The sequence below is a fragment of the Loxodonta africana genome, chromosome 2 (assembly GCF_030014295.1).
Source record: "Loxodonta africana isolate mLoxAfr1 chromosome 2, mLoxAfr1.hap2, whole genome shotgun sequence".
NCBI lineage: Eukaryota > Metazoa > Chordata > Mammalia > Proboscidea > Elephantidae > Loxodonta > Loxodonta africana.
Genome location: NC_087343.1, coordinates 208,585,412 through 208,612,035, shown reverse-complemented (window position 1 = coordinate 208,612,035; position 26,624 = coordinate 208,585,412). Strand labels below are relative to the sequence as shown.

Below are 26,624 nucleotides of genomic sequence, written 5' to 3'. Positions count from 1 at the left end.
ACATATCCATTTTCCTGTAGATGAATATATAGATATTCCTCCTGTACTTCATGGTTCATAATAGTGTTGTGTTTTTGTTTTTTAATGTGTTGCAACTTGTATCCTTGTATAGTCTCCCAGGGCATACTCCTTGAAGTAAAAGTGCTAAGTAGAAGTGGAATTTTATGAGATATTACCAAACTCTTCCCCAAAAGTCTTGCATTAATTTGCTCTCTCACGTTCATTTTCCCTTCTTCATTTATTTATTCATTTGACAGATATGAATGAGTTTGAACTGTGTCAGCCAAAAAGCTAATGTTAGAGAATAATAGAGAACAAAATAGACACATTTTGCCTTCCTAGTGCAGGAAAATAAACCAATAAAGAGTAAATAAGAATATATATAAATATATATAACATATATAGTATGTTAGATGATATATGTTATGGTAATAAAATAAAGCAATGGAGACAGGTAAGTAATATGGGTATATGGTTCTGCAATATTAAATGCAATGGCGGATCAGTCAGAATGGCTCAGGTTATGCTGCTGCGCAAAAATAAATAACCCAGTGTTTATTTCTTGACCACCTTGTGCATCTGGCAGGGGGTACTGGAGCTCTGCTCACCCAAATCTCTTTGGGACCAAGGATAATGAAGCACTTTGTTGCCTATTTTGTCATTTATTTTCCCAAATTTTTTGTGTTTATTGTTACAGATGAACTTAATAAACTGTTAATTGATGTATAACATATATACAGACTTTCTGAGTTTGGGATCCGTTATGACGAACTTAGATACACAATTAGGAAGCAGTCTTACAGTAACTATGTTTTCCATGGGAATGTAAACTGGGCTTTTAAACCTTCCAGTTGGCAGGAAGAAGGGACTTGAACCGCAGATATAACCCTCCCCTCAATAGTTAATATTGTTGATAACACTGTAAAGCACCTAAAGCTATCATTGGATGACATAGGGTGGCACAGACAAATAGGGTCCAAATATAAAATATGTTGGAGGAGAGAAGGGTTCTAAATTGACTGTGAGTTCAAGTTCTGATTATAGTATTTATGTTCTGCATGATTCTGGCTTTCTGATATTCAGGTGTATTTTTACAAAGAATAAGAGTTTTCTTAATAAGTATCAAATATGAAAATATGCTTTACAAACTGGAAAAAACGAAACTGCTTAAAAATGTAAAATTTCCTCATGACAAAGATGGGGTTTGTGTTTTGATAACTGCGACACCTAATTGACAATCGTATTTGATTCCCATATGTATGTACCTTGAGTGGAAAGTTACTATGTGACTGAGAAGAAAAAAATGGAAAAACAACAGCTACAAAAATGGTGGATTAGGAGAGGATTTTTAAAAAAGTAAGAGCTCCAGGGAAGAGTATGGGGAATGTGAACAACAAGAAAAGTTGAAAATTTCTCCTTAGTTAACCAATGCTTTTTATGCTTGCTCTATAGTTTTCCATAGTCGTATTCAAAAGAATGTAATAAGGGGAACTTACCTCAATTCCCTAACATGAAGAAATGAATGATCTAAGCTTTGCTAACGTGTCAGATGAATTAAAATCATGTCATCTTTGCCCTACAATGGTGAAAGTAGTTGATGCTTCAATGTGTAGTTTGATAAAGCATACTCTAGATAGAATATTCAGGGTATAGCTGGAAACTATTTGCTGTAGAGGTTAGGAGTGTGATTTTTCGCACCAATCAACCATCTCCCAGGGGAAATATATATATATATATACATATATGAAAGATTTAAAAAACAGTGTAACTTATTCTTCTTTCCCAGGTGAAAACTGTAAGCTGAACCATGTACTCGGGGAATCAAACTTCAGAGAATCAAACATCAAGCACCTATTTCATCCTCATGGGGCTCTTTGATCAAACTAAATGTGCAGTTTTCCTCTATACCTTGACATTTGTCCTTTTCTTAATGGCCCTAACTGGGAATGCCCTTCTCATCCTCCTGATCCACAGGGAGCCCCGCCTTCACACTCCCATGTACTTCTTCATCAGCCAGCTCTCCCTCATAGACCTCATGTACGTGTGTGCGACAGTCCCCAAGATGCTCGTGGACCAGGTTACTGGAGATAATACAATTTCCCACTTGGGTTGTGGGGTCCAGATGTTCTCCTATCTCACCCTCGCTGGAGCTGAGGTTTTCCTCCTAAGTGCCATGGCCTATGACCGATATGCTGCCATTTGCAGACCTCTCCATTACCCACTGCTCATGAACCAGAGAGTCTGCCATCTCTTCATGTCTGGATGCTGGTTCCTGGGAATGTCTGATGGTTTGTTGCTCACCGCAATGACCATGAGCTTACCTTTTTGTCAGTTTAGAAAAATCATGAACTTTTTCTGTGAGGCCCCCACCTTGCTGAAGCTCTCCTGCTCCAACATCCCCCTTTATGAAATGTTCATGTACCTGTGCTGTATCCTAATGATCCTAATCCCCATCATTAGTGTATCTGGCTCATACGTTCTCATCCTGCGCCTCATCCACAGCATAAATTCAGCAGAGGGCCGCAGAAAGGCCTTTGCCACCTGTTCCTCCCACATGGTGGTAGTGCTGCTCTTTTTTGGTGCTAGCATATACACCAATATGCTCCCCAGGTCCTACCACACAGGTAAGCAGGACATGACGGTGTCTGCTTTTTACACCATCATCACCCCTGTGTTGAACCCCTTCATTTATAGCCTCCGGAATAAAGATGTCACAGGGGCCCTGAGGAACTTGATGCTATCAGGGATGGGACCGAGGAAGTTTTAATGTGAACACGTAGGAAAGACCATCTCCCATTTCCCCATCATTTTCTCTCCTCCCAATCTGTCCTCTCATTCTTTCCCCTGCTTCCTGAGCCCCAACATAAAGTCCTATAAGACACTCCCTCCCTCTCACTCATGAGGCACTTCTTTTATATACCGCTTACTCATTCTTTGTAATTTATATATATGTTTAGGTTCCATAGAGTCAATTATTTCTGATGCAATAGCTGATATAAAGAAAACCATAGCAAGTGCCTTGTATCTTATCACCTACCCCAACTTTATTTGCCATTTTAGTATGAGATTTGGGGAATAAGAGCCTTAACCCTAAAAGTGGGTAACAGTAATGAGTACTTGAGGGAAATTGGCTGTTTCCTAGCTTTGCAAATCCCCTTAAGTCATAGTCCAATTGTGCCAGCCACTGGATGGAATGCTGCAGTTGCGTCTTCAGTAATTGCATCTACACACATATTTTCCAAGTGTGGGAAGTTAGTTTCATAGTTAAATACTAAGGTTATTCACAGTATTTGGCCATGAAAACTATCTGGACAAATACCAATCCACATTAAAATTGAATAGAGCTTAAAAATCCATTTTTATATGTACAGGCCTTAAGGACATAAATAGAAGTGTCTGCATGTTTAAAATTTTTTTAGTTTTTAACTAAAATACAAAGGCCCTAGGGGGGAAGTGGATGTTTAGGAATTCTTAATCTCAGTCTTTTACTTCTTGAACAGGGAAAACCAACAAAATGTTTTTGGATAGGTCATCAGAATTTACTTCCTAAAAAAAAAAAAAATTTTTTTTTTTTTTTTTTAATATATACCATGGTGCAAATCTACTAGTAAAAAAATTATTATTATATTCATGAACCAAATTATTAATGATTTGGTGTTTCTGGCATGCAGTGAATTCGGAAAGAAACGTATTTGTTCAGATAAATATGCAGGAAGGTGATTTAGGTCCCAAAGTTGTTAAGTTACCTCCATTTGACAGAGAACCCTCATCTTACCTTAAATACTTTTCAAGAAATAGGCCCCAGTTGTTTCCAAGACTGCTACATTTTTAATTGACTGACAGGTACTTTTCTTTTCTGTTACCTGAGATGAATACTTTGGTTTCTAAACTGATTTCTCCAGTGGATGAAAGGAATTTGTCTGGATTTCAAATAATCCCTCAAGGCTGAGCAAAAAGTAACATCTGAAAAGCAAGAGAAGCTTCTCTAGAGGTAGATAAAAATTTTATAAATCAGTGTGATAAAAGTATAGAATTTAAAGGAATAAAACTTCTCAAAGGGACAACATTGATAAAAAAAAGACTAATAAAATCATGTTATTTTTTCTGATAACTACATTAGGAATATCATTAACTAATCTTATATACTATGTCTTCATAGGCTATTTCTTTAAATAAAGGACTTTTCTTATCCGTCTGTCTCTCAAGGACACTATGCTAAGAAAAACTGAAATCTTAAGTTTGAAACTACCACTAGATTTGGGAATTGTAATAAGACAGAATAAGTGAACCAGGTTTATAGTTAAAATCAGGCAGTCTTGGGTTTCATTCCTGGATTTTCACTTAAAATCTAAAGAGCCTTTGTAAGTTTGTCTAAGCACTTCAAGATTCCTTTACAACACATTTAAGATTGGGGAAACAAAACTTCCTAATCAAAAAGCCTTGAGGATTAAGAGGGGGTAATATGCGCAACAGTCCATAATAGCTGCTACAACTAGGAAGGTATTACTTTCTTTCCTTCCTTTTTACCACTCTGAGCTATTTGTATCTCTTCACAAGATATTTGCCTTCAAGTCATGAAAGTGGTTGCCTAGTCAGAGATATTGGATTAAATCCTTTATTTGCTTTTCAGCAGCTGCAATGAAGGAATTGCTTTATCTCACTGCCTTCCTGGTTTTTCAATCATTAATATAAAACTAGCAACATAAATGTCATCTAGAGGGTTTGAAAATGACCGGAGATTGATACATTCCTGCAATACATGTCGTTTGATTTCTTGACTGCTACTTCCATGGGCATTGATTGTGGATGCAAGTAAAATGAAATCCTTGACAACTTCAGTCTTTTCTCCATTTATCATGATGTGGCCTATTGGTCCAGTTGTGAGGATTTTTGTTTTCTTTATGTTGAGGTGTAATCCATACTGAAGGCTGTGGTCTTTGATCCTTATCAATGAATGCCTCAAGTTCTCTTCACTTTTGGCAACTAAGGTTGTGACATCTGTATATCATAGGCTATTAATGAGCCTTCCTCCAATCTTGATGCCACATTCTTTTACATATAGTCCAGCTTCTCGAATAATTTGCTCAGTCTACAGATTAAATAGTATGGTGAAAGGATAGAACCTTGATACATACCTTTCCTGACATTAACCATGCAGTATCCCCTTGTTCTGTTCAAATGACTGCCTCTAGGTCTGTGTACAGGTTCCTCATGAGCACAATTAAGTGTTCTGGAATCCCATTCTTGGCAGCATTATCCACAATTTGTTATGATTCACAGTCGAATGCCTTTGCATAATCGGTTAAACACAGGTATACATCTTTCTGGTGTTCTCTGCTTTCAGCCAGGATCCATTATACATCAGCAATGGCATCTCTCATTCCTCATCCTCTTCTGATTCTGGCTGGAATTTCTGACAGTTCCCTGTAGATGTACTGCTGCAACCACTTTTGAATTATCTTCAGCATTTTACTTGTGTGTGATATGAATGATCTTCTTTGATAATTTCTGCTTTCTGTTGGATTACCTTCCTTTGGAATAGATACAAATATGCATCTCTTCCAGTCAGTTGACCAGATAACTGTCTTCCAAATTTCTTAGCATGGAGGAATAAGCACCTCCAGTGCTGCATCCTTTTATTGAAACATCTCAATTTGTATTCCATCTATTCCTGGAGCTTTGTTTTTCTCCAACGCCTTCAGTGCAGCTTGGATTTCTTCCTGCAATGCCATCAGTTCTTGATCATATGCTACCTCCTGAAATGGTTGAACATCAATCAGTTCTTTTTGGCACAGTGACTCTGTGTATTCCTTCCATTTTCTTTTAATGCTTCCTGTATTTTTCAATATTTTGCCCATAAAATCCTTCAGTATTGCAAGTTAAGGCTTGAATTTTTTCTTTACTTCTTTTAGCTTGAGAAATGCTGAGCATATTTTTCCCTTTTGGCTTTCTAACTCCATCCAGTTCTTTGCAGATTTCACTATAATACTTTACTTTGTCTTCTCAAGCCACCTTTTGAAATCTTCTGTTTAGCTCTTTTATGTGATCATATCTTCTGTTCACTTTTGCTACCCTATGTTCAAGAGCAAGTTTCACAGTCTCTTCTTACATCCATATTTGTCTTTTCTTTCTTTCCTTTCTTTTTAATGACCTTTTGCTCTCTTCGTGTATGATGTCTTGATGTCATCTCACAATTCATCTAGTATTTGATCGTTAGTATTCAGTGTGTCAAATCTATTCTGGAGATAGTCTCTAAATTCAGGTGGGATTTACACAAGGTAGTATTTTGATCAAATATTCAATCAAGGGTTTCTTCATCTTTGGCATTAGTGGTTGGTGCATAAAGTTGTGTAATAGACATGTTAACTGGTCTTCCTTGTAGGTATACGTATATTATTCTGTCACTGACAGTATTGTACTTCAGGATAGATCGTGAAATGCCTTTTTTGATGATGAATGCAACACAATTCCTCTTCAATTTGTCATACCTGGCATAGAAGACTATATGATTTCTGATAAAAATGGCCAATACTAGTCCATTTCAGCTCACTAATGCCTAGGATATTAAACTTTATGCATTCCATTTAGCATACATTTTTTTATATACGTACATATATATCTATGAACCAGAAGAGAAAACCTTCATAAGGTGGTGAAATAGACACTCTTATTGCTACTAGCCCTGGTGATGCAAAAAGTTGGGTGCTTGGGTGCTAGCCAAAGTGTTGGTGGTTCAAAACCACCTAATAGCTCTTCAGGAAAAAAGATGTGTATATCTACTTCAGTTAAGATTACATCCAGGAAAACCATATGGGTCAGCTCTCCTCTGTCACATGAGATCTCTATGAGTCAAAATACACTTGACAGCACACAACGACACTGTTGCTACTAAGAAGGTGATAAAATTCACCTTGAGGTTCCTTTGTCAACACGGAATTCTTTCCTATAACTTAGCAACTGCACTTCGTGAAAGCTGTTATAAAGAGTATACCTACCTCAAGAGACAGAAAGGCCACATAACCCAGAGACTATATTAACCTGAGACAGGAAGAACTACATGGTACCCAGCTACCATCAAGGACTGACCTGACAGGAAACACATTACAGAATCCCTGATGGAGTGGGATAACATTGGGATGCAGACCTCAAATTCTCATATAAAGACCAGACTTAATGGTCTTACTGAGACTGGAGGCTACTCCAGAGGTCATGGCCCCTGGACCCTCTGTTAGCCCGAGACTGGAATCATTCCTGAAGCCAACTCTTCAAACAGGGATTGGACTAGACTATAAGACAGAAAATGATACTGATGAGGAGTGAGGTTCTTGGCTCAATTAGACACGTGAGACTACGTGGGCAGCTCCTGTCTGGAGGCAAGATGAGAAGGCAGAGGAGAACAGGAGTCAGATGAATGGACACGGGGAATATAGGGTTGAGAGAAGTAGTGTGCCGTCACATTAGGGGGAGAGCAGCTGGGGTTACACAGCAAGATGTGTATAAGTTTTTGTATAAGAGACTGACTTGATTTGGAAACTACTTAAAGCACAAAAAAAAAAAGAAGTATAGCTACACAAGAATGTTGTTTTATAAACATATTCATTCTATAGGTATTCATAATGGCTAAAATACAACACCAATCTGCATGTTTAACAAGATGAAACTGTTAAAATTATCATTTATCTTTATAATAATTTTAGTGGGGCAGTTAAAATCAGGTTACAGAATTGTGAAACTGGTTATATTATGAAGTAAAATAATGAAGGAAACATATTTAATTGCATGACCTATCTATCTATGGGCCATCTTCCATTAGCATATACACCAAAGTGTAACACTGATCCTTTTGTGGAAATTCATGCAATATTAATATTTTTCTTTACTTTTACCTTCTTCCTTTTTAGGTAGTCATTGGAAGAGTTCCACCCAGGCTTTATGTTTCCAGGGAGAAATTAAACATATAAAAGCTTTCCAATTGGCTGGTGCACTTTTTGCTTTGTGTATTAAAGGAAAGAGATAAATTTTCACCCATTTTCCCATACTTTTTAAATTAAAAAAGAAATGAAATGTTACTTTAAAAAATAAAAACTAATGCTTATTTTCCATAAAAATACCTATTCTTCATGGAATGAGAGGCCCACATCTAGGATAAAGCACCTTTCATCAACATGATTTCTGTTCATGAGTTCAAGTGTGCTTAATAACAATTATTTCCCTAAACAGGATTTTTACATTAATTAAACTGTCAACAGGTTAAGTGAAAACCTGCCTGATATATATGCTTAACAGACTGGTCAGTGATTTTATTGAATTAATTGATTACACAAGTTGTTTTGATGCCATTTTAGAACCTAAACTTGTCAGTTAATGAACAATCTTCATTTGGAAGCTGCTCCATGGAAGAAAAGAAATGAAGGGAGGAGAGTTTATGATTGTTGTTAAAGTGAGAAATGAAATGATCACATGAAAAACTTCTCTTTCCTTCCTTTGGCAATATTCCCAATATTACTCATTTACCCTTGGGCGGAATGTGCAACATAAGGATTCTGGTGGTGAAACACTCAGAAAACAGTTGTTCTCAAACTGTTTATTAAAAAAAAAAGACGACGACGAAGAAGAAATCAGTCAATCACTTCAGCTTTAGAGCATGTTCTTTGTTTGCCATTGAGATATTTTGAATGAAGGCTTCAGTACCAACCGGAATCAGTTAAATTGATATCCCACTGGTCTCTCTCTGTGGGAAATCTAGTTATGATGTCACTCTCTAGGTTATTTGGATCTCTGGTGCCACATGCCACAAAGTGTTCGTGGTGCTCATGTGGGAAATCAATGGCTCTGGTTAATCAGTAGTCTTAAAATACTTCTAACAAGACTCTCCTATTTGATACTTTGCGTCCTTTCTACTTGTATCTCTTATCCTGTCTGCAAGGAAGGAAGGAGGCCAATATGGAGACAGAAAACAGGAAGAACAAGGAGGCTTCCTTTTACCACTTCAGTTTCTAAGGTTTTACTACTTCTGAAGTTGTGTGTCAACAATTTTGCCTTTAACTAATATCCTTGTCTCTAAATATACCTATAAGTGATCCACTATCCTTGGATTCATCCATCTTAATTCTCAGGGTAAGAAGCCATTTGGCTCTCTTTGATAATGCATATTTGTTAGAGAGGCAGGGGAGAGTGGATAAGAAAGGCTATTAATTTTTGGTAATTGGTGTTCAGTTCACACCAATGAGCTTGATATCTTAGAAGCTTGAAGCACAGGACTTACATAACCTGAGCAAATAATTGAATTTAATAGAACGGAAAATCACAATTTTGGAGGAGGCATGAGGAATTGAGATGTTTTAACCCAAGAAGTTTGGGTTGGAAATGAATGCAGCACAGCCCAGGATTCCAGAGGCAAAAATGAAACAAACAAACAAGGAAAGGACTTAACTGGATGTAAAATAAAAGCTGTAAACAAATCTAGTTGGAAAACAAAAAACATATGTTAGAACTGGAATATTTCTGAGTACTTGCGAATAGTGAATTAGTATACTTACAGGTATATTTTTCAAGTAAAAATTAAATTTTTACAATTAAATGCTGTCAGTGGCTTGACATAACCATGGAAACCCTTGAGAGAGACCACAATTTTTCTGTTGCTTCATCTACAAAATATCTACTCACTTGTTTAAAACAAACATGCTTTTCTTGAAAAAGTATTTAGTCTAGAGATAACCAATTGCTACATTATTTTGCCAGTGTTTGATGGAGCCAGTCCCTATTTCATGAGCTGATCTTATTTATCTCCTTTTATAACCCATTTTGGACAGGTTCAAAAGAATCGTCTGGAAGACAGGCATAATCGTCACTGATGTTTTTAGATGTCAATTGGCCGGGCCGTGTTTAATATGCAGGTGTAACGCACCTTGTGAGGTTAGAAGGAACGAAAGTGGGCCACATAGTCCTGTCACTTTTCTGATCTCATCATTGTTTCTTTTTCAAAGACAAGTTTTGGTCTGCCTCAAGTGGTCCTCAAAGTTAGCCTCTTGGTACTGTTTGATATCACAGAAAATGACAAAGCATATATTTAAATCTTTTGTGCCATGTAATAATGTATGACTCAAATGGGAAAGGATTAACTATGCTGTTGTTAGGTGCCAATAGTCGGCTCCAACTCGTAGAGACCTTATGTATCACAGAACAAAACTTTGCCAAGTCTTGAGCCATACTCGCTCACCTTACTATGTTTGAGCCCATTGTTGAGGCCAGTGTGTCAATCCATCTCATCGAGGGTCTCCCTCTCTTCTGCTGACCCTCTACTTCACAGTTAAGTATTAACCAAAAACCAAAACCAAATCTGTTGCCATCGAGTTGATTCTGACTCATAGCGTCCCTGTAGGACAGAGTAGTACTGGTAGAACTGCCTCATAAGTTTGCCAAGGAGCAGCTGAGGGATTCGAACAGGGTAATCAATCAATGTGTACGCTACCTAATACAAGCAAGTCTGTGCTAATGGCTCTGAATAGAAAGATCACTTAGAGCATGACTCCACCTGCCAGTATTTCACATGCTAGGTGGGGAGGCCGAAACACACAGTGTATAAAAACACCAGCCAGAATGCTGCAAGTTGCGGAAAATGAGTTGAAGTCATGTCCGGTCAAGGGGAGCATGAATTCTCCCTGGTCGGAAGTTAAGGAAAGCATCACAGAGAAACCGAGATGTCTTTATTGAACTCTGAGAGCCATCAGATGCTAGCCTATCTTATTGGAAAGGCATGAAATGTAAAGTTCCTCGTGGAAGATTCTAGGAGGTGCTGGTGAAGTGTCTTCATGTCTCTTTGATCTCCATGCAATTCAACAGAGCCTCAGAGCTGTTAACCTTGAGCTTGATTTATGTCCTTGGGTTAATTCCTTCCTATCTCAACCCAAAACTTGTTGGGCCAACAGTGGACTTTTATGATTTTTCCATAAATATCTATCTTTGTAAAAGGTAGGCATTTGCATTCTATAACATGCCTTTTAACTCAAAGATAAATTATGCACATTCCTACATGCCGATAACTACATCATTATTATTAATGGGTGAGATCTAAACTGGTTAATATTTAATTTAGTCAATCTGGCATTGTTGATCATTTAGATTGTTTCTAGTTTTGTTTGTTTTGTTTTTTACTATCAATAGCAATGTTTCATTTAATGCCCTTGCAGAAACTCACATTTTCACATTATTATCTAATTATTTGTTTACAATAAGTTCATAGATGTGTGATTTCTCAATCGAGTGTGTATACTTTTAAAAGATTTTGATAAAGATTACCAACCTTTTCCAGATAAACTGTTTTTTTATATAATTTTTATTGTGCTTTAAGTGAAAGTTTACAAATCAAGTCAGTCTCTCACATAAAAACTTATATACACCTCGCTACATACTCCTTAATGAGACAGCCCACTCTCTCCCTCCACTCTCTCTTTTCTCGCCAGCTTCTAGCTCCCTCTACCCTCTCATCTCCCCTCCAGGCAGGAGATGCCAACATAGTCTCAAGTGTCCACCTGACAGATAAACTGTTTTAATTTACACTGACGCCAGCAATGCATAAGAATGGCCACTTCCTCACAGTGGAAATCCTAAATGTTACTATCATCCTTTAAAAATAGTTTTCTTTTTACAAAAATAATATACATATTTGTCAAATGGATTCAAACACTACTCTAATGTTTTCTTCCAGAAATGCATTAAATTCCTGTATTTGAGTCTTTGAGCCACCTGGCCTGCAGTTTGAAAGTGCTTTTACCTCTTTTACCTTTAACTTGCAATTTTGTTGTCTTCACGTATTTATTGTAAAATCTATCCTTCCCACTTCTTTACATTCTCACTTTATTTTGTGAAACCTTCACATATATGCTGGTTTTTTTTTTTTTTCCTCTTTTGGTTTGAATTTTTTTTTTTTTTTTTGGTGGAGGGGGCTATTTCTAGACCGATTACTGCTCTGTTGATCAATTTGTGCATTTTTCTATTGATCCTCCAGAGGTTTAAGTGCTCTCAATTTTTAACATATTTTTCCCTTTGAACACATAACATGCACTCATTCTTTCAGATCAGATTTAAGATAATTTTGTCAAGTTCATCTGAAAGAAAATACTGTTGAGGTTTTAATTAGAATTGCATGTTATTTAAAAGTTAAATGAGAGAGAGAGACAGGGATTTGACAGGTTTAACACCCTGGGGTTCTATCCAGGAACAAGGTGTGCCTCAGTGATTATGCCTTACCGGTTTACAGTTTTCCTCATCTTTATTACATTAGCAGATATCTCATTGTTTTTTGTTGATATCGTGAAAACTGTCTTATTTGGTGGTGATTTTTGCCTATTTTTAATATAAAGAGCTGTTAATAAACTCTTACTAAGTTAAGTAATAAACCATCTTGCTAATTGTCTTTCCTCATGTTCAATTAGTGTTAGTGCAGGCAGATCCTTCTTTGATCCCTCAACAAACATTTTTTGAAGTCTTGGTGCTAGAGAGGCAATGGTGAGGAAAACCAGACAGTTTATGGTCTAGAGAAAGAATTGATCACCAACCACACAATCAAGGTTACAATTGTAATGACGCGAGGAGGAGTTTAACCCTGTCTCTGACACCAGGGAAGGTCCATGCAGGAAGCATATGTGATCTGAGACCTAGGGTGGCAGTTACCAGGTGAAGAGGAGAAAGTTGTGCTCTAGGCGGAGGGAGCTCTTCATGTTAGGCTATTTCCTGGGAAGTACATGCCAAAATCTGACACAGGCCTGGAGATCAGGCAGCTACAGGCCATATTCAGGACTTTCGTCTTTAGGTCAAGAAAAATGTGGCACCTTGAAGGGTATTAAGCAGGGAAGGGAGGGGATTTATATGAACAGGTTTACAGGTATATTATTCTTAGTCTATTGTTGGTTTCCATAACTCATATGTGTTTATGACTTTTTTCTTCTGTGTTTATAAATGAGAATGCTTTATAATTATGGGGGAGTTGTAATCTGGACACTGTACAAGTTTATAGAATAAATGGAAAATTAATTCCATATCTTTCTATACACTGAAACAATTCTGAAATTACTTTTTCTTAGAAGATTTGCAAAACATGTTTTTTGATCTAAGAAACTCTGTGGGATATCACTCTATTAAGTTTTTTCAATATTTCCAAATTTAGTGGGGCTTAGTTTTTGTTTTTTTTTTTTTAGTTTAGCATTTTTCCTAAGTCAATTTAATTATATATATGTATAGTGCATCTCTAGAAACACTGGTGGCGTGGTGCTTAAGTACTATGGCTACTAACTAAGAGGTAGGCAGTTTGAATCTGCCAGCTGCTCCTTGGACACTCTGTGGGGCAGTTCTACTCTGTCCTATACGGTCGCTATGAGTCGGAATCAACTCAATGGCAGTGGGTTTGGTTTGGTTTTATAGTGCATCTCTATATATAATTATATATGATATAAATATATGTGCATATATACATGCATACATATAAATTATATGCATGTATCTTCTTTATTTAAATCTCCAGGTTTATTAGTACAATGTTGAATATAAAACTCTTACACTATAAATATTTTGCTTGTCTCACATGTGTGGTTAAAATTTTTTCTTATCCTTAATGTTTTTTTTTGTCTTCCGTTTCTTTCCCCTCCAGTATCACTAACATGGTCAAAAGATAGATCATTTTATTCTCAATTTAAAAGAGTCAGCTTTTTATGTGCAGTCTACTTACTCTGGAATCCCTGAGTATCTATTTAAATCTTTTATATTCTCTTCCTCTGAAGTAAATCTGTTTTGTGGGTATTTTGCTAACTTATGGGTTTAAATGTTTTACATCACATACTTTTTATAACAGTTACATTACTGAGTGCTGTTAAATGCCCTCTGGATGCCTCTTTGGCTGTATCCCATAGACTTTCTTATGTAGTGGATTATGGTTAAGTTCAAGTTTAGGCTTCCTATTGGTCTGACTAGTGCTTTAGGGCTATATTGAAGTGTTTCTAAGTCTCTGATTTAGATGTAAATCTGTTATTTTCTTTTATTTCTGATGTAATTTTGTCAAAAAAGGATGTCATTTTGAAAATTAACTGGTTATATTAAGCATATAAAAAGCTTCTCCTTTTAAAATTTGTAGTACAGAATCACTCTTTTAGCTCCATTTATTATATTTCCTTACATGCACACACACACACTCTTACACACACACATACATATATATGTTGCCATCAAGTTAACTCTGACTCATGCGTGTCAGAGTAGAACTGTTTCATGGGGTTTTCAGTGGCTGGTTGTTCAGAAATAGATCACCTGTAGATACATATATCACTCTCATTATTTTTTAATCGTATTTTTTAAATTCTATCTTTTCCATTTTGTACCTTGTTTTGCTTTCTTTAAAAGTGAATCTATGCTTTAAAAGGGATTTTTCATCCCACTTATAACATCATTGCTAAAATTGACAGAGTTGTTTTTTCTATAATCTCACTATATGCTTGTATTTTTAACCTCTTGCTATTATACTCTGCATTAGCTATTATACTTTCCAGTGTTTTAGAATAAACATGCACACACATTCTTATGTCCCATTTCAATACTACTAATGATTTTTTTATTCCTTTGAAAAAATTTTCATACACTGCAGTTCTCTTTGTGTTTGAGTCATGCATGAAAACTTATCATTCTGGCTCATTTATCGAGAGGAAAGTGTTCGATTATCACTACATTGAATGTTTACATTTGACCAGCCTCACTAGAATGTATGCTGTGAGTGGCATTGTTCACTATCTTCAGCTCCTAGGACACTTCCTGGTGAAGAGCAAGCTCATGGTAAGTGGTTGGTTGAATGAATGAAGGAGTACAACTTCCTCATTTTCCATTCTATGTAAATGGAATCGGTTTTATTTTTTTTAATGTAGATAATTTACATTACATTCTCAGACCTTGCTATATATCATTGTTGTTAAGAATCATTTTGAATTCTACACAGTTTTTTTTCTGCAATCATATTTGCATTATTTTTGCAGACATGCCTATGTGTCTACAGAATTCTGTGTTTATTACTAATAATAGTATACAGTTTCTTCCAGATTCTTAATTCTCAATTTGTTTTCTCTACACAAATATCCGGATGTATCTTACTGTTTATTGCCCTTAATGTATTTCATTGTATTTCTTTTCAATTCACATTACTGACAATTCGAATGTATCTGATAATATTCATAATGACTTTTATTAAGCACTCATTACATTCTAGGCACTAGTCTAAAATATTGACATGTACTTCCTTGCAAACTGTATTCTTTCTGTTATTACAGAACGGATTGGCAAATTGAGTCCAAAAGAGGCCAAGTAAATGAAATGGTCTGTGGTCACACATTTGAGTGGTGAAAATAGGATCAAATACAGGAAAATTCTGGCTCCAGAGCCCACACTTTTAACTCCAATAGCATGTTTCTTCTGTTCAGGTGCTCTTTCACTATCAAGAAGATGTTTGTGGCCAGTCAGCATTTTATTCTGTAGCAGATGATTTTTTTTCCTTTTATTCTGTTTTGTACTTTTGAATGTTTTCTTCCACCCTCCAGCCTCCTCTTTTCTCCCTTTCTCTCTCTCTTCCTCCATCCCTCCTTTCTTTCATTTGTCCCGCCCTCCATTTCTTTCATCTTCCATTTTCTTCAAATTATTTTCCAAGAAATACATATATGTGTGTGAGTTTATTATGCATCTTTTTTAATTAAATGAGACCTACCCACATATAAACGAGCCCTGGTGGCACAAAAATTAAGCAGTTGACTGCTAGCCAAAAGGTTGATGGTTCTGACTCAGCCAGCAGCTCTGCAGGAAAAAGACCTGGTGATGAGCTTCCATAAAGATTACAGTCACAAAAACTTTATGTGACAGTTCTACTGTGTCACATGGGATCACTACAAGTAGGAGTCAACTCTACAGCACTCAACAACAACATCCACATAAAAAATAATTTTTTTCCTTTCACAAAAATCTTGTTCTCTTCTATTTTTTCATTAATAATCCCTTGTATTTGTGAAATCACTCTTTTAAAATGCCAATTATTTACATTTTGCTTTTGTATTCTCTTTATTTCTTTGTTATCATTTAATCTCTTGCCTTTTTCATTCTCTGGGAGTGCTGTTCAAATTTCACTCTCCACACATGTGATACAATTTTCATTTTATCATTACCATTCTTTGTTGCCTCTCCTGTAATTTCTTAACCTGCTACTGTATCTTTGACAGTGTGACTATCCCTCCCCTTCCCTTCCAGGAAACAGTGCAGTAACCTAACTGTGTGTTTGTCCTCTCCTGAAGAGTCCTCTAGCATTGTCAGCTTTTCCTGCTCCTCTTGGTTTTATTAAGGCCCCTTTTGATTCCAGGGATCATCACAGGGAAATCACAGGCTGAGTGGTACCCCTTTCTGCCAGAGTCCCACTGTAAATACGGGCAGGATAAACTACCATTCCACCCTTCCTCCTCACTACCTAATTTGCTTAGCCTTTCCCAGGCTGACAGTGAAGACTGCAGAGTGATGTTTTAATTTCTTTGAAAAAATTAGGAAAATTTAGCCTACATTTTCCCTTGTGTCTACATATTTCCCACATTTCTGAATTCGGCCTACTATTCATTGTGCTGAGGATGCTCCTCTGAGCACCTCCCTTGTCTGGTCTCTGCACAAATCTCTACCCCTCTTATGCACAGCTGTATATGAAAATTGATTCTGGGGCAGGGAAGACGGAGGGTGAGAATGGGAAAGAAGACCCTGCCCCAGAGCAGATGCTGATAGAGAGAGGGCTGTCAACCCTTTTTCTGAGTGGTTCATAGATCACAGGCTTAGTACAATGTGGTGATCAATGCGTGGGAAGCTTTTCCAACCGGGGAATAATTAGTGTCTATCTCTTCCTATTGCCCGGGATTCTTAATATTCAATGTCATTGAGTGGTTGAATTTGTTCAGTGGGTCTACAGACATGTAATGAGAAATCAAGAGGGTGTGTACTTGTACTAGGGAGTTTGTAGGCATCTGTAAATTAATTTTTAGATCCTCATAATTCATGCAACCCTGTTATCTAATGCCTTGCTCCTGCTTCTCAGTGTCTATGCTGTCAGTGAAACTTAGAAATGATTGTCTTCCTGGAATGCATTTTCCCCAAACCTAATCTTTCTTAAGTTCCTGTCTCTTGCTGAGGCTTCTCACTAATAACAATTAATAGCATGCTCAGGAAGACTTTTCCAAGATTCTAGGATTTGAAATAATTCAGAAGATAGTGTATGAGAGTAGTGGGTCTCCCATCCTAGGGCCCTGTTACAAGTTCAACAGGTAATGTGTGCTCCTCATCATGTTTCACATTGGTGAATACACACAAGTGGTTGAAAAATGGAAAAGTTCATATAGCTACAATTTATGGTTGTCTGCAACACCAGAATTACTTCACAGCCACAGAATAGCATTCTGTACATATAACATGATTCAATAGTTGTATATATCTCTCTATCATCTATCTATCTATCTATCTATCTATCTATCTATCTATCTATCTATCTATCTATCTATCTATCTATCTATCTATCTATCTATCTATCATCTATCTATCTATCATCTATCTATCTATCTATTTATGTATCTATCATCTACCTATGTATCTATCATCTATCTATCTATCAACTATCTAGCTATCTATGAATCATCTATCTATCTACCTATCATCTATCTATCTATCTATCTATCTATCATCTGTCTATCTATCTGTCATCTATCTAGCTATCTATCATCTAGCTAGCTAGCTATCAATCATCTATCTATGTATCTATCATCATCATCTATCATCTATCTATCTATCATCATCATCATCTATCTATCATCTATTGTCTTTCTAATGACATTTAATCATCAAAATAACCCATAAGGTAACTGGGATCCTTAACCCTTTCATGCCCAGTGGTACATATAGCTACCATGAACTTTCTTAGCCTGCGGTGTTTATTGGAAGCTGTGGTACCATTGGGTGCATGCTGCCATAAGGCAGGGGCCTTTATGACTGTTTGAAACTGAAGACATGGGTGCACGCCACAAATTACGGTTCTTACAGGGTACCATATGAGGTATCTGAATTTTTGGTAGAAAAAGTAGAAATTTTGAAAAATTTTGTTTGTTACACATATATACCAATAAACCCTAGTGGGGACTCTGAATATAATTAGTGATACTTCATATGTACCACTTAACATGTAAGGTAGGCTTACCACTAACAAAAATTCAGACACACTCAATGATTGAGAATGCTTCCATTAATGAAAAACACATGGTATCAACAAAAAATTCAAAGCAGAAAATGATTGGGTCACCAAAGGCTTAATTATAGACCAGGGAACTGGCTCTAAGATTGTAATTTACTTGCATTAGGACACACTGCTTGTTAGTACTGGAACTAGGTATTCTTAGCTCAAGCATTTCAGAGTTGACAGTCAGCACAGAGATCCCCTGCTACAAAATATTGTTCCTGGACTAGAAAACTGGCTGCCACTTGTGTTTACTTCTGACTGTATCACCTGCCTCTTTTTATGGTAACATACAATCATTAACATTATGTCCCAACAATTAAAAAATCACATTTACCTTTGAGAAAAATGAAACTAATGGGATTTTGAAATGTGCTTTCCTGTTCGCATTTATATTCAGGATGCAAATACTCCACTCAAAGCGTAGGGGTCCCTCTGCCGCCAGAAACTTTTCTCAAACCATGACACCTTTGAGAATGAAAAGAGGGAGGATAAATGCTAAATACAATGGATGCTGGGACAATACAAATGGCCCCAGGCTAACTCAGATGTATGTTTCCCTCATGTACATACTTCAAGGCAATGAAAATGTAAAATAACAAAAAAAATTGACACAAATATACAAAATGAACACAAGAAAAGGCAAACAAACAAAAATCAGACTGAACACATTTAAGTGGTAAACAAATTGCTACAGGTTGTCAATGGCAACTCCAGATTAGTGATAATATATAAATAATGGAGACCTCCTTACACTGTCCTACAAGTCTTACAGAGGTGATTACTGACACATCACTGCCCTCTTATTCACAGTGCTGTGCCTACAGGGTCTTTTGTTTCCTGAACATAACAAGCTTCTACTTGCTTAGGGATCTTACATCTTCTCTTCATCCTGCAGGAATGCCCTTCTGTCAAAATCTTCATGTGCCTGCTCGTTTGGTCATCCTTCATTGTATTTTTAAAAATGTTCCTCACAACACTTATTTGCATTACCTAGAAGCATTCTTTACTTCTTTGTAATTTGTTTACTGTCTTTCTCCCACAACTAGAATGTAAGTCAAGTAGGACAGCATCTCCAGAGCTTAGAACAATGAGTAAAGGAATCCCCATAAATACTGATTGGGTGTGAGAATGAGTGACAGCAATCAACAAATGAGTGAAACATCAAATAAGGATGGTTAATGATCAGTCGGATTATGCTAGATACAATTCACCATCCTTTTCAGTGGTGTCTACAATGTGATAGTTACTTCTAGATGAGGGCGATCAATATCAAAGTTGTCCTGAAAATTTTCAAATTCAATCAAGCCTCATACTGAGATGTATGATTATTTGAATTGATTGAATCAATTGTTTTTGCAGTTTTGTCCACATTTTAAATATCCCAAGCCAAGTGAAGAATCATCTCTGGGACCCAAATTTGTGCAAAATAATTTAACTCCCTTAAAGCAAGCAGCGACTGACAAATTTTCATTCATTTTTGTGCCAAGTGGACTTAACTTTCAAATTGCAATCAGGGGTGGATTAACCAGTAAGCAAGGAACACAGGGGCTTGTGTTTAGTTACTAATCTGTAGCGCACAGTTTCACAAGGCTTTAACCACATCAAAAATATGGTGAAAAATAGATGAAATTGTGTACTACAGATTAGTAAATAACCACAAGTAAGCTCCTGTGTACCTTGCTTATTAGACAATTCATCCCTGACTGCACTTCAACTAGAAGAAATAGACAAGGAGCTACAAATCAACATTCTCTCCCCAAAATTCTTAATATTGGTTATAAAAATAATTTTAATCTAATAATTCTTATTTTTTTAATTCTTATGCAGATATCTTAAAAATTAATTTTATCTACAGCAGTTTTCATTAATGCTCTACTTCTCTTCTTATGCCTCCAGGTCAAAATCAACCGTAATGGATGAAGATAACAGGACCTTGTTTAGTGGCTTTACCCTCATTGGGCTCTTCCCACACAATAAAGCCTCAAGCTTCCTTTTTAGTTCCATTTGTGCCATCTTCTTCATGGCCATCGTAACTAATGGGGTCATGATCTTCCTAATCCACATAGATCCTCACCTCCACACTCCCATGTACTTCCTACTTAGCCACCTCTCCTTCATTGATATGATGTATATCTCCACGATTGTGCCCAAGATGCTGGTTGATTATGTTTTGGGAAAGGGGACCATCTCCTTCATTGCTTGCACAGCCCAGTACTTCCTCTACATGGGCTTTGTGGGGGTAGAATTCTTCCTGCTGGGGCTCATGGCCCATGACCGCTATGTAGCCATCTGCGCCCCACTCCACTATCCTGTCCTTATGAGCCGACGGGTCTGTTGGATAATCTTGGCGAGCTCTTGGTTTGGGGGTGCTTTGAACAGTTTCCTCCTCACCCCCCTCACCATGAGCCTCCCATTCTGCGCCTCCCACAAGATCAATCACTTTTTCTGTGAGGCTCCCACCATGCTGGGACTGGCGTATGGCAACAAAGCTGCCTATGAAATGGTGATGTATACCTGTTGTGTCATGATGCTGCTTATCCCCTTCTCCATGGTGATTGCTTCCTATGCCCAGATTCTCATCACTGTGCATCAAATGAAGTCAGCAGAAGGGAAGAAGAAGGCCTTCACCACCTGTTCTTCGCACATAATGGTGGTGACGCTGTTCTATGGGGCCGCTTTATACACTTACATGCTTCCTCAGTCCTATCACACCCCAATCAAAGATAAGATCTTCTCTGCCTTTTACACCATCCTCACCCCCTTGTTAAACCCCGTAATCTACAGCCTGAGGAACAGGGATGTGACAGGGGCCTTGAGAAGGGTTTTGGCAAGATGTAATGGGGCCTGTGGTGAAACAAAGGAATAGCTATGACTGTCTGAATTCTTTACACCTTGTCAAGGGAGTGGGGGTTCTATTATTTTAGGTATGGATATTGTGGACAATGCAGGAAGCAACCACCAATGCCAGCTGTGTTAAAACGTATATCAGCAGTACTTTCATCAAAATTTGTCAAAAATCTAAAGTCATCAGAACATTTACACATGAATAATGCCAGTGTTCCATAAACACCACTGATGTTTATTTCTTCTTTGCTTTCCTTCATTCCAATTCTTCTCTTATACTACTTCTCTGTACTTATATATATTGTTCCCCAAATATCTGGTTATAATTATATACTTTTGCCACCTTTAGTGGGTGTTTAGCCTCACAGAAACTGACTATCCAAGTGATTTTGATCACATTGTTTAAACTCTCCATCGATAAAGTTTATGGAAGTTTCAGGGATATAGAAATTTGAAGTACATAGAGACTGAACTGGCATAAACCTCAAAGGGAATGTCTCCATAGAGTTACACCAAGCCTTAGAATATTCAGATATCCCTTCTTTGGGTAGAAAATGAAAACATTCCTCTTTTATCTCAATTTGGAGGTAGAAACAAAATGAGTCACATGTATTTTGCAGAAATTAAATGGCTTCACCTAAAGGAGCAAGGATTCTATGATGTTATTTTTGTTGTGTTGCAAATAACTGTTACTTTGAAAGACACATTGAAGGGTAGATGAGAAGGAAGTGCCCCATAACTGGCAAGTTTCAGTAATCACTTTAAAGCTCCTTTTCCAAGTCTTGAGGTTAGGTTTACCATTATTAGACTTCTCAATTGTAGTGGGAATATTTACATTAACTTTTCCTTCCAAATAAGTAGTGAACAACACTATTTTCTCTTTGGAAAATAAGTAGACAGGCAGGCAGACAGGCAGATAGACAGACAGACAGATAGATTGATGCTGTCAAGTTGACTCTGAGTCATGGCAACTTTATACACAACAGAATAAAACGTTACCCTTAGTCCTGCATCATCCTCACAATCACTGGGGTGTTTGAGTCCATCATTGCAACTATTTTGGCAAACCATCTCATCAAGGGTTTCCCTTTCTCTCTACTTCACCAAACACGATGTCTTCCTCTAGTAATTGACCCCTTCTTATGTGTCCAAAACAATCAAGTTAGACAATGCTCTCTTGTGACCCATAAGGTTTTCATTGGCTGATTATCAGAAGCAGGTTTCCAGGCTTTTTTTTTTTTCTGGTTTTAATCTGGAAGCTCCACTGAAACCTGTCCACCTTGGGTGACCCTCCTGGTATTTCAAGTACCAGTGGCATAACCTCCATCAACACAGCAACATGTAAGCCATTCCAGCACGACAAAATGACAGGTGGTGGTTTTCTTCTCTACAGGACTGAAAGTGTTATACCTGGTTGTTAAAATCCAGGATGTTAGGTGAAAGTCTTTAACCAGATGGAACAGCTCACCATTGGATGCTTTGAGTTTCACTCAGTTGTTTTTCAGGAAAGCAGAGATTCCCATCTAATGGGGCAGGGCCATCTCATGCAAATCAATGGGTGTAGTTTTCCCCAGGCTCTCTCTCTCGAGGCTGTCATCTCCTTCAACTTCATCAGACTGGCTTAGATTGCACTATGTCCCAGGTGATGAGAGGGAGCATTTCCAACCTGAAAGACAGTGAAGTAGAAGAAACCCAATGAACCCAAAAATTAGAAGGGGCTGAGCCATGAGAACTGGGCATCAAGGTCAGCTCCACATTTAAAGACCATGTGAATTTCTGTCAGTCGTGTAATGATTCTGATGCCCAATTTCCTCTTCTGTAAAATTTGAGTTAATACATCTTATTCCTGGAAAGGTTTTGAATATCAAGTAAAACGATATATGCAATATCCAAAAACCAAAAAGCCACTGCTGTCGGGTTGATTCCGACTCATAGTGACCCTACAGGACAGAGTAGAACTGCCCCTTAGAGTTTCCAAGGAGCACCTGGTGGATTTGAACTGCCAACCTCTTGGTTAGCAGCTGTAGCACTTAACCACTACGCCACCAGGGCTTCTGATATATGCAGTAGTACTTCTTATTTCCAATTGTTTTTAACTGTGCTTAACAAATTTTTTTAACAAAGGAGGTTGCTTTTGATATTTATAATATTCAAGCTTTTTTTTTTCTTTACATTCCCCTTATCTCTCTTCTCACTACCCCTCACACAATTTTTTGTTATTGTTGCTAATTACACTATGATATAGAGGACGGACATAGTATTAATATCCTACTACAGGTTTGAAAGTAAATTTTATGTGAAAAATTAGAAAAGGAATAGAGAATTCTTCAAAAATGCATAGCAGGTAAAATAATTTTTAACAAGTCCATATTTCCACATGATAAGCATAGGACCACCTTTGAGTGTAGGAGTAGATTGCGGACTGTGAAGGTATACACACACAAGCTGCAAAAAAATGATTGCCAAGTATCTTAGCTATCTAGTGCTGCTATAACAGAAATACCACAAGTGGATGGCTTTAACGAACAGATATTTATTCTGTCATGGTTTAGGTGGCTAGAAATTCTAATTCAGGGTGCTAGCTGTAGAGGAAAGCTTTCTCTGTCAGCTCTGGGGGAAGGTCCTTGTCTCCATTCAACATCTGTGGGCCCAAAATTCCTTGGAAATCCCCATGTGTCTTGTCATCCCTCTTCCCCTGGGTTTAGTGCAGGGACCCCATGTCCAAAGGACATGCTTTGCTCCCTGTTCTTGTTTCCTGGTGGTAGTGAGGTCCCTTCTGCCTTCTCCTCCGCTAACTTCTTTCTCCTTTTTCACTTGTAAGATGAAAGGTGTGACTCAAGTGTGACTTGAGTAAGAGTGGTGACTTAATTAAGGGTGTGACTCAAGACACACCCCTCCCTAAACCTGCCTCATAGAGGTTTTGGGATTTACAACACATAAAATGGAGGATAGCTGCACAATATTACAAAAAGGAGAATAATTACATCAGATCACAAAATGGAGGATAATTACATACTACTATGAATCATGGCCTAGAAAGTTAACACATATTTTTGGGGCCAGAATTCAGTCCATGACAACAAGAGGTTTAATTCAGCCATCATTGCTGATACAAACTCTTATGGGATGAGCAATCATATAGGGTAATTCCTTAGAGTAATGAACTGTATCTGTCTCATATTAAGGAAAGATTCAGGCATAAGGATGAATATGTGCATTAGATTTGAAATCAAGCACAGGGTGAGAAGGCTCATTTCCACCTATGTTGGTTGACATAGTTTTAGAATTTCCAGACATATAATGCAAATAAAAAAAAGCCTTAACTTTATAAAATAAAGGAGATAAAATGTTTATTTTGTACATTTGATGACTGTGTAAACACAAGGTGATCTTCTGCAAAATTATTTACTAATTACAGGTTGTAGGTTGGTGAGATTCAAAAATAAAATAATATTTAAAAATCAACAGCTTTCCAGTTTGTCAGAAATAAACATTGACAAACAGAAATGAAGAAGCAATCAAAATATAAAAAAAATCAAGGAATAAATTTGAGAAATATGCAGAACACACACATATGTTGTTGTTGATAGGTGCCGTCAAGTCAGCTCCGACTCATAACGACCCTATGCGCAACAGAAAGAAACACTGCCCTGTCCTGAGCCATCCTTACAATCATTGTTATACTCGAGCTCGTTGTTGTAGCCACTGTGTCAATCCACCTTCTTCAGGGTCTTCCGCTTTTCTGCTGACCCTGTACTCTGCCAAGCATGATGTCCTTCTCCAGGGACAATCCCTCCTGACAACATGTCCAAAGTATGTAAGATGCAGTCTCACCATCCTTGCTTCTAAGGAGCATTCTGATTGTATTTCTTCCAAGACAGATTTGTTCATTCTTTTGGCAATCCATGGTATATTCAATATTCTTCATCAACACCACAATTCAAAGGCATCAATTCTTCTTCGGTCTTCCTTATTCATTGTCCAGCTTTCATATGCATATGATGCGACTGAAAAAACCATGGCTTGGGTCAGGCACACCTTAGACTTCAGGGTGACATCTTTGCTCTTCAACACTTTCAAGAGGTCCTTTACAGCAGATTTACCCAATGCAATGCGTCTTTTGATTTCTTGACTGCTGCTTCCATGGCTGTTGATTGTGGATACAAGTAAAATGAAATCCTTGACAACTTCAATCTTTTCTCCATTTATCATGATGTTGCTCAATGATCCAGTTGTGAGGATTTTTGTTTCCTTTATGTTGAGGTGAAATCCATACTGAAGGCTGTGGTCTTTGATCTTCTTCAGTAAGTGCTTCAAGTCCTCTTCACTTTCAGCAAGCAAGGCTGTGTCATCTGCATAACACAGATTGCTAATGAGTCTTCCTCCAATCCTGATGCCCCGTTCTTCTTCATATAGTCCAGCTTTTCAGATTATTTGCTCAGCATACAGATTGAATAGGTATGGTGAAAGAATACAGCCCTGACGCTCACCTTTCTTGACTTTAAACCAATGAGTATCCCCTTGTTCTGTCTGAACAACTGCCTCTTGATCTATGTAAAGGTTCCTCATGAGCACAATTAAGTGTTCTGGAATTTCCATTCTTTGCAATGCTATCCGTAATTTGTTATGATCCACACAGTCAAATGCCTTTGCATAGTCAATAAAACAGAGGTAAATATCCTTCTGGTGTTCTCTCCTTTCAGCTAGGATCCATCTGACATCAGCAATGATATGCCTGGTTCCACGTCCTCTTCTGAAACCTGCCTGAATTTCTGGCAGTTCCCTGTTGATATACTGCTGCAGCCACTTTTGAATGATCTTCAGCAAAATTTTGCTTGCATGTGATATTAATGACATTGTTGTATAATTTCCACATTTGGTTGGATCACCTTTCTTGGGAATAGGCATAAATATGGATCTCTTCCAGTCAGTTGGTCAGGTAGCTCTCTTCAATATTTCTTGGAATAGACGAGTAAGCACCTCCAGCACTGCATCTATTTGTTGAAACATCTCAATTGACATTCAATCAATTCCTGGAGACTTGTTTTTTGTCAATGCCTTCAGAGAAGCTTGGACTTCTTCAGTACCATTGTTTCCTGATCATATGCCACCTCTTGAAATGGCTGAACATCAACTAATTATTTTTGGTATAACGACTCTGTGTAGTTCTTCCATCTTCTTTTGATGTTTCCTGTGCCGTTTAATATTTTCCTCGTAGTATCCTTTACTATTGCTACTTGAGACTTGAATTTTCCCTTCAGTTCTTTCAGCTTGAGAAATGTTGAGCAGGTTCTTCCCTTTTGGTTTTCCAACTCCAGCTCTTTGCACATGTCATTATAATACTTTACTTTGTCTTCTAGAGCCGCCCTTTGAAATCTTCTGTTTAGTTCTTTTACTTCATCAATTCTTCCTTTTGCTTTAGCTTCTCAACCATCGAGATAAAGTTTCAGAGTCTCCTCTGATATCCATCTTGGTCTTTTCTTTCTATTCTGTCTCTTTA

General features: G+C 37.4%; 2 protein-coding genes across 2 annotated transcripts; both read left to right on the top strand.

Moving 5' to 3' along the window:
• The first annotated feature begins 491 nt into the window (after positions 1 to 491).
• On the top strand, positions 492 to 2,996 carry LOC100671612 (olfactory receptor 2T3-like). Its single transcript, XM_003422144.3, has one exon. The coding sequence runs from the start codon at positions 1,808 to 1,810 to the stop codon at positions 2,765 to 2,767; it is 960 nt and encodes a 319-aa protein (XP_003422192.2). The 5' UTR covers positions 492 to 1,807; the 3' UTR covers positions 2,768 to 2,996.
• Positions 2,997 to 19,746: 16,750 nt separating this feature from the next.
• LOC100671329 (olfactory receptor 2T6-like) lies at positions 19,747 to 22,397 on the top strand. Its single transcript, XM_003422143.3, has one exon. The coding sequence runs from the start codon at positions 20,148 to 20,150 to the stop codon at positions 21,144 to 21,146; it is 999 nt and encodes a 332-aa protein (XP_003422191.3). The 5' UTR covers positions 19,747 to 20,147; the 3' UTR covers positions 21,147 to 22,397.
• Positions 22,398 to 26,624: the final 4,227 nt, after the last annotated feature.

What these genes read in the sequence shown, in the direction of transcription:
- LOC100671612 (XM_003422144.3), top strand. Translation starts at nt 1,808, where the DNA reads ATGTACTCGGGGAATCAAACTTCAGAGAATCAAACATCAAGCACCTAT.
- LOC100671329 (XM_003422143.3), top strand. Translation starts at nt 20,148, where the DNA reads ATGCTCTACTTCTCTTCTTATGCCTCCAGGTCAAAATCAACCGTAATG.